Here is a 9,394-nt window from a genome sequence, read left to right as displayed (position 1 = left end):
TGTGCCTGGGCCCAGCTCACGGGCAGTGGGTGGCCCAACTCCCCAAGCAGGCGGGAGCTACTTCCAGAGCCTTCCAGTGCGTGGGAGGGCAGGGCTAGGTGTGGCGGTGTCTCCTCTTTGAAATTAAGAACTATCTTTCTTGTAGCAAAGCTGCACCCGGTGATGCTGCCTCCTCTCTCTGTGTTGTCTGGGCCCCTGTTTACAAGCACACCTTGCCCTTTCTGAGGGGAGCCATGCTCTAGCCCCTGGAGAACCTGTTGCAGGGGCAGGGCGGGCCCATCGCCTTTGGCAGCTCCTGGAGAGCTGTTGACATGCAGTCCCCCTTTGGTTTGTGCCGCAATAAAGGCCATCTTCTCTTACTTCTGCCCTCTTTTCTCTTTGGACCCCGGAGCCACAGGCTCAGCCTGGCCTATCACCCCGGCTGTCACTGAAAAACCCCAAATACCAAGAAGTCACCCAGAAAAAGTGGGAGAAGAAATAAGATGGCCTTTAGATCACAGGCCTCCATCCCAAAGTCTGATTTCTCTGTGCTGGATCTGTTTCCAAGCTGGCCAGGAGCCTCAGTCCTAGTGGCCCTAGAGATAGCGGCCTCCCCACACTTGCCTCCTTGTCCTGCGGTGGGGACAGTGAGAAACCCTGCCCACTGGGGCATCTGCAGAGCCCCTCAGGCCACTGCTGGGCAGGTGCATGGACACCATCAGTGGGTGGCAGCAGCGCCACATGGTGACCAAGGAGGTTAAGATTCAGAAGGCAGGCCAGGCATGGTGGCTCATGCCTGTAATCCCAGCACTTCGGGAGGCTGAGGCAAGCGGATCACGAAGTCAAGAGATGGAGACCATCCTGGACAACATGGTAAAACCCCATCTCTACTAAAAATACAAAAAAAAAAAAAATTGCTGGGCATGGTGGTGCATGCCTGTAGTCCCAGCTACTCGGGAGGCTGAGGCAGAGAAAAGCTTGAACCCGGGAGGTGGAGGTTGCAGTGAGCCACTGCACTCCAGCCTGACAACAGAGTGAGACTCCGTCTCAAAAAAAAAAAAAGACACAGAGCGGCCCCGAGGCAGGCTGCCTGGACTGCGCTGCTTCTCTCCTGAGCCTCCCTTTGAGGGGAGGCCTCAGGACTGATGCCCACATGGACTCTGTCCAGATGCTCAGCAGCCGGTGCTCTCACTGGTTCCCAGCTCACTTAAAACCTGGTGCCCAGGGAGCAGCTGGGACAGCCCCCAGAATCAAGACCACACGGTCCAGGCTTTCCGTGCTTGTAGATAGCTGTTCTCTGTCCCCACATGTCCTTGCACCTCTGCTCACTGCAAATGGACACCCCCAAGGAAGGGTGGACATAGAGACCCAGGGACTCCATGAGCTGGAAGACCAGCCGGCTCCAGGTGCTAAGGCAGTTGCCAGGAGATGTTTATCCCACTAAATACTTCTTCCTGGTACTCATTTGCAGCCTCGTCAATCTGTGTTAAGAAGCCATCCAAAGCCAGAATTGACCAGGCACAGTGGTTCATGCCTGTAATCCCAGCCCTGTGGGAGGCTGAGGTGAGCGGATCACTTGAGGTCAGGAGTTTGAGACCAGGCTGCCCAATGTATTGAAATCCCATCCTACTAAAAATACAAAAATTAGCCAGGCATGGTGGTACGCACCTGTAATCCCGGCTACTCTGGAAGCTGAGGCAGGAGAATCGCTTGAACCTGGGAGGCAGAGGTTGCAATGAGCCAAGATCGCGCCACTGCACTCCAGCCTGGGCGACAGCATGACTCTGTCTCAAAAAATAACCCACTCAGCATCAAAGCCTTAAGTCCCTAGTGGATGACAGCAGCTTAGAAAAGGGGGTAACGTCTGTTACGAGCAGGGGAAACGTCGCCAGGCTGTTAAAAAGAAATCGGCAGATGAAATGCTGAATGTATTCTCTCGCCCGTTTTTCCAGGGCGTTTTTATGGCAATGCGTGTTTTGTGGCCAGCAGGAGCCATGTGGGATATTTGCTACAGATGAACAACCCCACGAGTTGGGCGGAGATGGCAGAAGTCTGGGTTGCACTTTCTCCAATCCCTAAGTGTCTGGCATGCACTCAGGTGTCCCTTGACACTTCAAAGGATACCCCTGTGCCCTGCGGGGATGGTGCCTGCTCACTGGCATGCTCGAGCGGGAGACAACCTGGCCTGTAAGTTTCTTGCTAGCAAGGACCTCTCTGCCATCCGCTGCTTGGACTAATGTCTGCACAGAGTTCTGGAGGAATTCAACTCTGAGCGTCTTGGAGAACTTCAGAAATAATAAAAAGGATACACAGAGGCCCCCCAGCTGGCTCCTCTGCACCGGTGAGCGTCAGGAAAGCCATGTGGGCTGAGAGCTCAGCTGAGTGCCTGTGGCCACGAAGCTGTTGGGTCCTGCAGAGTGTGATCTGTTGGGCATCAAACTCTGCCAGAGTCGAGGGAGCGGGAGGCTGAAGGTCAGGATGGAGCGGCTCAGCCTCTGGGCGGAAGCCATCCCTTCTGTCAGAAGAATGCAGTCGACTGTCTTTGCTCATCTTTTCCCTGAGCTGTTCATTCTTTCGTGTGTGTGTGGGTGTGGGTGTGGTGTGCGTGCACCAGAGTGAATGGTATAGACAGTCTCCCTATGTTGCCCAGGCTGGTCTCAAACACCTGGCCTCAAGAAATCCTCCCGCCTCAGCCTCCCAAAGTGCTAGGATTACCAGTGTGAGCCACTGTGTCCAAGCTTTTGTGAACGTCAGGTTGCGTTTGAGGTTCGGGTCAGGAGAGGACACAGGAGTCGGGGGAGAAAGGAGAGGAGGCAGCAGCCAGGGGCTGCTGAGTGATGGCAAGCTCTCTATGAACATTTTGCCAATTTGAATGAACTTAGCCGCCAAAAACAAAACACCCAGCAGGTCAGGCCTGGCCGCGGGGAGGGAGCCTCAGGCTGTGTTGCTGAGTGCTGCGTGGGTGTGGTGACCAATAGCAGGATGGAGGAGCGCTATGTGTGGTTCTTGGCTCGATTACTCCAAACAGCTGCCTGGAGAGGTCATGGGTCGCCCAGTTGGAAGCCGGGGTGAGGGAGTGAGTGGCTGTGACGCCTCCAACCCTGGCCGCTCTGGGCCAGCAAGGAGGCCCTGTCTGCTGGAGTCGGGACCTAACCTTTCCTGCCTCGGACACCCTCTTGAGCCACCTGGGTGTTTGTGGGGCTATCCCTGGTGCAGTCAGGCTGCCACAAGCCTGGGCCCCTGGGGGACGGGGCAGTCAGCACCCTCAGCTCTGTCCTGGGTAAAACCAGCTGAGGGCCACGCATTGGGCAGGACTAGGCATTGGACACTGGTTGTGGGCCCAGCCATTCAAGGGCCCGGGCTGAGCATCCTGGAAGCCATGGGAAGTGGACAGGACCCCCTCCCTCTGCCGAAGCCCACGGCCCCAGCTGGGTCTGCGCCAGTGTGGGCTCCAGGGTGGCACCCAGGGTTGCTCTGTTCATCTCCTGCAGGGCTTCGGGAGCGTCCCAGGAAGCGTGGGGCAGCCCCAGCCGGATCCAGCCCTGTGTGGAGAAGGCAGCCCAGGCAGATCCCGCAGAGACGAGCTCCAGCGCAGCCCCAGCTCCCCCTCTTCCCTGTGGCCGGGGGTCCCACCCAAGCAAAAAGGCCATGGTAAAGGAAGTCAAAAACTTTATTCAGCTTATAAAATTCCATGTTCCGAGAACATGCTCTGAGCATGCAGAAAGCGCAGGACACTGCTCCTGGGTGGGGGCTCAGGTGGGGCCACCTCTGAAGCTCTGCTGACCCCCTGGGCCAAGGCCCTGACAGACTAGCAGGCCCAGCGGTTGTGAAAGCGTGACAGCCACCATCACTGATGGCACCTGCTGGTGCAGCTGCAGTCCCTGGTGGGCCGGGCACTCACTCTGGCAGCCGCCGGCCCCCACGCCAGCCACGGTTGTCCCGCCACACACAGTAGTTGAGTGTGGTCGCGAAGGCCAGCCAGGCCAGGTAGGGGTAGAGCAGGCGGGCGGCCAGCGGGCTCACCTGGTACCAGGCCACGGTAGTGGCTGCCGCCGCCCCACTGACCAACAGGAGATCCACCAGGGCCTGCAGAGATTGGGGGAGGAAGGACAGGGAGGCCTGAGGCACCACGTCCACCCAAGTGCGTGTCCCACTGCCCAACTGCTGCTGGATTTGGGAGTCAGGAACCTCACTCACCCCCACTCCACCCCTGAGTGACCTGGCCAACCCCCTCCCCCATCTCAGCCTCAGTTTCCTCATCTGTGAAATGGGAACAGTCCTCCCGCCTGACCCATGCCATGTGTGGGGTGCACATGACATGCCTGAAGTGAACTCGGTTTGTTCGAGGGTGCGGTGGTGGCTCAGAGAGGTCTTGCAGGTCCCTTCCCCTCTCTGAGCTCAGAGCCTCCACGGAGGGCAGCGCTGACCTTCCAGCACTACTACAAGGCCCAAACAAAAACCTGCTCTTTTTCAGGTACAGTGGCTCACGCCTGTAATCCCAACACTTCGGGAGGCCAAGACGGGTGGTTCGCCTGAGGTCAGGAGTTCAAGACCAACCTAACCAATATGGTAATAAAACCCTGTCTTAAGGCCAGGCACAGTGGCTCACGCCTGTAATCCCAGCACTTTGGGAGGCCGAGGCGGGCGGATCATGAGGTCAGGAGATCGAGACGACCCTGGCTAACAGAGAAATGCCGTCTCTACTAAAAATACAAAAAATTAGCCAGGCATAGTCGGGGGCGCCTGTAGTCCCAGCTACTCAGGAGGCTGAGGCAAGAGAATTGCCTGAACCCGGGAGGTGGAGCTTGCAGTGAGCCAAGATCGCGCCACTGCACTCCAACCTGGCCGACAGAGCAAGACGCTGTCTCCAAAAAAAAAAAAAAAAAACCCTTTCTCTTTTAAAAAAAAAAAAATTAGCCAGGCATGGTGGCATGTGCCTGTAGTCCCAACTACTCAGGAGGCTGAGGCCGGAGAATTGCTTGAACCTGGGAGGCAGAGGTTGCAGTGAGCTGAGATCTCGCCACTGCACTCCAACCTGGCCGACAGAGCAAGACGCTGTCTCCAAAAAAAAAAAAAAAAAAAAAGCTGTCGTGTAGAGGGGCCAGTGACCCTGCCCACACAGTACCAGACTTCATGTGGGTTTTCCTATACTGTAGCCCCCAAACCCACCCTGCAACCCTTTCTGCCTTAATAGCTTCCCTCACTGAAGGAGAGTCAGTCAAGGGGAGGCTCCAGGGCGTGGGCTGCTTAGAGCTAGAGAGACATGGCCTTTTGCCTCCCCTGGCCCCGCCTACATTGACCCAGTGTCCTATGTGATGCCCCAGGGCCTCCAAGGGTCAGACCCAGGGATCAGGGACACATGCCGTAGCCACGCTTACCCAGCCCATTTGTCGGGCACCAAAGAAGATGGGCGGCCACGCCCAGTTCAGGGCCAGCTGCCCGGTGTAGAGGCCCAGGGGAACCACAGCCTCCTCCGTGAAGCCTCCCAGCTCTTTCCAGACCAGGTAGGAGCCATACCTGAAACAGAGGCCGCAGTTCAGAGCACCATTAGGAGCAAGGCCAGGAGCCTTGCCCACCTCCGAGTGACACAGTGATGGCTCATGTGTGACCTGACACTGACGGCTGTGTGATCTCAGGGAAGTTGCCTGACCTCTCTGGGCCTTCATTTTTCATAGGGTTGCTGTAGGGATTCTAGTTAGCACACTGGCAGTGCTTCATGCGATACCCAGCATATAGGACACTCAATACACACCTGCCATTATTATCACTGTCACTGCTATGAAGGGGAACCACATGGTGTGACTAGGTAGAGAGGAGGCTCTTAACCTAGCCAGGGCACTGCACAGAGGATAGGACATTTGGGCTGGGCCTTAAAGGATGAATAGGAGTTTTTCAGGGGAGGAAACAGGACATGCAAAGGCTGTGAGGTGACTGTGAGGCAGATGTGAGACCCCGAGTCAGTCTGTGACTGCAGGGTGAGGTCCAGGGGGAGGCCTGGTGATGGGAGCTGTTAACACAGGGCAACAGTAACACCACCAGCAACAGTAGCCGATGCCCTCCGGCACTCACAGGAGCCCTACCTATGAGGAGGCCCTACCACTTCCCAAGCATTCACTCATTTCAGCTTCCTGATAATGCTGTAAGGCAGGCAGTATCAGCACCCCCTTTACAGTGAGGAGACTGAGGCACAGGCGGTGAAGTGACTGAGATCTCTTGGCAGGCCATCAGTGGATAAAGTCCGGTCGGCCAGGGCCAGAGCCCTGACTCTCACCTACCAACGAGGGGTTTGCCTTATCCAGAGCCACAGGGAGCCCCAAAAAGTTCCCCCAAAGACAGGCTGGGACCAGGTGGTATAGGAAGGCCAAGCAGGGTGGGGACACTGGAGCCAGGAAAGTGTGGGAGCCTGGCTGGGCAGGGCCTGGGCCGGAAGGGGTGAGGCCCAGGTGACACCCAGGTTCCAGGGCCTTATTCCCATCAGAGCTGGGCACCTGGCCTGGCCTCTGCTATCTGCCCCCTGGAGTGCCTGGCACCTGTGTCCCCACCCTGCATTGGGCTGACACGGAACCAGTATGCAGGGAACATTCCAGAAGGCAGTCAATTCCCCGCCTCCTGGGTGCAGTCCCCTCTACAGCCACCAAGAGGTGCCCTGCCCCTCCCAGCACGTCCTTTCCAGGTGTAATTCCCCTGGTCTAGTCCCAAGGGACTCAGGCCAGACTCAGCCTGAAGGGGGCTGTGCGGAGTCCACACTTGCAAGCCCTGTGTCCTTGGGAGGCCCCTTATCATGGGGGGCGTTGAGTATGAATGAGATGAGCCTGGCACTGGGCAGGAGTTCAACAGAGGAGCTGCTCTCGGGGCTGTCACTGCCATTGTTAATCTTGGAAAGCATCCATGCCACTGCCCAAGGCCAACCTTCACACACTAAGCCGGCCTCCGCCTGGAGCTGTGAACATGGCAGGGATGCCAGGGTGGGGTGAGCATCTGACCCGTCCCCCCAGGGGCCCAGGAGGAGAAAGTTCAGTTGTGCAATCAACAGGCCCACAGCTTCCCCACCCTGGCTTGCCAAATGGGGCTGGGGAAACCATGCCGTGGCCCATGGCCCGCCTGGAGGAGACCCTCTGTCCTGGGCCAGGCCTCTCCTTGCAAAGGGCCAGGCTCATCCCCAGGCCAGCGCGCGCGCCCACCTACCCCATGGCTGAGTAGAGCGTGCCCCAGACAGGGCCCAGCACCCAGTGAGGCGGGTGCCACGACGGCTTCTGCAGGCCGGCGTACCAGCGGAGACCCTCGCCGTGGACAAAGCGGGAGCCCACGAAGCACCCCAGGCTGGGCGCCAGTGTGAAGCCCAGGGCGGGCACCCAGGGCGGGGCCATGGCTGCTGCAGCTGCTGTTCAGGGGAGCTCTGAAAGAAAAGACAAGGCTGGGTGAGGGCATTCCTGAGGCCATGGGGTTAGGCCTGTGTCTCCTCCAGCATCCCTGAAAGGCCTGTCACCCACAGATCAACCAGTTGGCTTATCAGGAGGCACAGAGATGTGCAGGGCAGGAGTGGCTGAGTGAACACATTTCCAGCCCTGCTCCTGCCCCAGCTGCCTGGCCTCACCTTTGTCCACCCTCACCTCGACCTTGGGTCTCCTGGCACTGACCCCTCCTCCCTGCTGCCTCTTCCGAGGCCAGTTTGGGTCCCCTCCACCAAGAAGCCTTCCCAGCCTGCCTCCCTGGGCCAAGTCCCAGCTCTGGGGGCTCTGCCAGGCCAGTGCTTTACATTCCAGCACTTGACATTCACCTTTCACTCACTCACTCACTCATTCGGTGACTGCTATCAGACAGTTTGGGTCAAATCCCTTTCCTCACTGCCTCACTGTGACCTCAGGGAAATCACATCAACTCAGGGCCTCAGTTTCCCCCTCGGTAGAGTGGGATATCAATGCTTACCTACCTTGAACACAGCTCAGTGCACAGCAGCAAGGAGTGTCTCTACACAGCTGTTTCAGCACCCCACACGGGCCCCACTAAAACCACCGCCCCTTCCCCATGCACCGGAGATGGACAGCGGCCTGCCTGGGGCCACAGTGCACTCTGGGCCAGGCTCTGCCCCGGTGGCAATATGGCTCCCACCCTGGCCTCATCAAAAAATGAAGGGCTAACGTCCCACTCACTCTGATTCTAGGTGGAGAATCAGGGGTCATCTGCTCTTGTCTGAGACAAGAAGCCACACAACCGGATTTAGTTCCGCCAACTTGCAGCAAGGCCTGCTGGGGTGAGGGTTGGGACCCAGCGGGGCACGGGGTTGGGGAGGCCCTGAGTGGGCACAGACTGGGGCTGAGGGAGCCTGGACCTCAGAAAGGGACCCTCTGACCAGGGACCAGGAAGGAGATGCCACAGGAAGAACAGTGAGCACTTTTGCCCCAGGGGAACGTGAGAGACAAGCAGTCCGGGGGTCATGGAGGCAGCCAAGTGGGGGCAGAGGGGGGTCAGCGGAGACTGTGCTGAATGTGGGCTTCGGCAGGGGCAAAGGGCAAATGGCAAAGCCGGCCCCAGGGAGAAGGAGCAGCTGCTGGCCTGGGATCCATGGAGCTGGGTGAGCACAGAAGCCACCTCAGTGCCCAGCAGCCAGGAACTATTAAAGACTGGCCCTTCACAAACCAAGCTTTTGAAGGCGTTTTAGTGATGAAAAAGTTGTTCTCACTGTAACACGAAGAAAGCAGAATATACATAGACTACAGAATGACCCCAATTTTGGCAAAGAATGGATAATATAGATTTGCTTTTTTTATATATATATAGTCTCGCTCTGTTGCCCAGCCTGGAATACAATCTCAGCTCACTGTAACCCCCGCCTCCCAGGTTCAGGGGATTCCCCCACCTCAGCCTCCCACCTCCCAGGTAGCTGGGATTACAGGCACATGCCACCATGCCGGGCTAATTTTTGTAGTTTTAGTAAAGACAGGGTTTCACCATGTTGGCCAGGCTGGTCTCGAACTCCTGACCTCAGATGATCTGCCTGCTTCGGCCTCCCAAAGTGCTGGGATTACAGGCGTGAGCCACTGCGCCCAGCCTAGATAATGCATTTTTTTTTCCTCAATTGTAACCAATGCATGAAGATGTTAGCCACAGTCATAATCATAAAGCCAGCATTTCCAGGGAAATGGCTGTATGCCAGGCCAGGCAAGCTTTACCCCAACACTGGCCATGAACCCTCACCCTGCGAGGGAGCGATGCCACCTTATGGCCGTCTGCCAACAGAGACCTGAGGCACAGGGCAGTGGAGACGTCTGCCCCAGGCCCCTCCACAGGCCAGCCACTCAGGATTCCAGAGTCCACCCTCGGCAGCAGGATTTATGATGCTAAGTTCACTACGTTACTTGTTTGCCAAAATATGTATAATGAACATTACTGTATTTTATATTTCACAGACAGAGTG

The 9,394-nt window shown here is 57.3% G+C and overlaps 2 protein-coding genes across 4 annotated transcripts in view; one reads left to right on the top strand and one right to left on the bottom strand.

Annotated features, from left to right (window-relative positions):
- Positions 1–3,631: 3,631 nt before the first annotated feature.
- Positions 3,632–9,394, bottom strand: part of TSPO (translocator protein (18kDa)) — an 11,767-nt gene continuing 6,004 nt past the window's right edge. For 2 of the 3 annotated variants that reach the window (XM_011984004.1, XM_011984005.1), the window contains exons 2-4: positions 7,165–7,375; positions 5,358–5,496; positions 3,632–4,065 (exon numbers count right to left, since the gene is read on the bottom strand). In XM_011984004.1, the coding sequence (XP_011839394.1) occupies positions 3,877–4,065; positions 5,358–5,496; positions 7,165–7,346 (510 nt within the window). In that variant the 5' untranslated portion in view covers positions 7,347–7,375 and the 3' untranslated portion in view covers positions 3,632–3,876. Of the gene's footprint in view, positions 4,066–5,357; positions 5,497–7,164; positions 7,376–9,394 lie in introns of those variants that run through there. The other variant, XM_011984006.1, reaches the window with a different exon arrangement.
- Positions 8,414–9,394, top strand: part of MCAT (malonyl CoA:ACP acyltransferase (mitochondrial)) — a 32,474-nt gene continuing 31,493 nt past the window's right edge. Inside the window, exon 1 of the mRNA XM_011984060.1 lies at positions 8,414–8,551. Within this exon, the coding sequence (XP_011839450.1) occupies positions 8,414–8,551 (138 nt within the window). The remainder of the gene's footprint in view (positions 8,552–9,394) is intronic.

Source organism: Mandrillus leucophaeus, unplaced genomic scaffold, assembly GCF_000951045.1.
Source record: "Mandrillus leucophaeus isolate KB7577 unplaced genomic scaffold, Mleu.le_1.0 Scaffold26, whole genome shotgun sequence".
Lineage (NCBI taxonomy): Eukaryota > Metazoa > Chordata > Mammalia > Primates > Cercopithecidae > Mandrillus > Mandrillus leucophaeus.
Note: the sequence above shows the minus strand (reverse complement) of the source record. Positions and strands in the feature narration are given on the sequence as shown.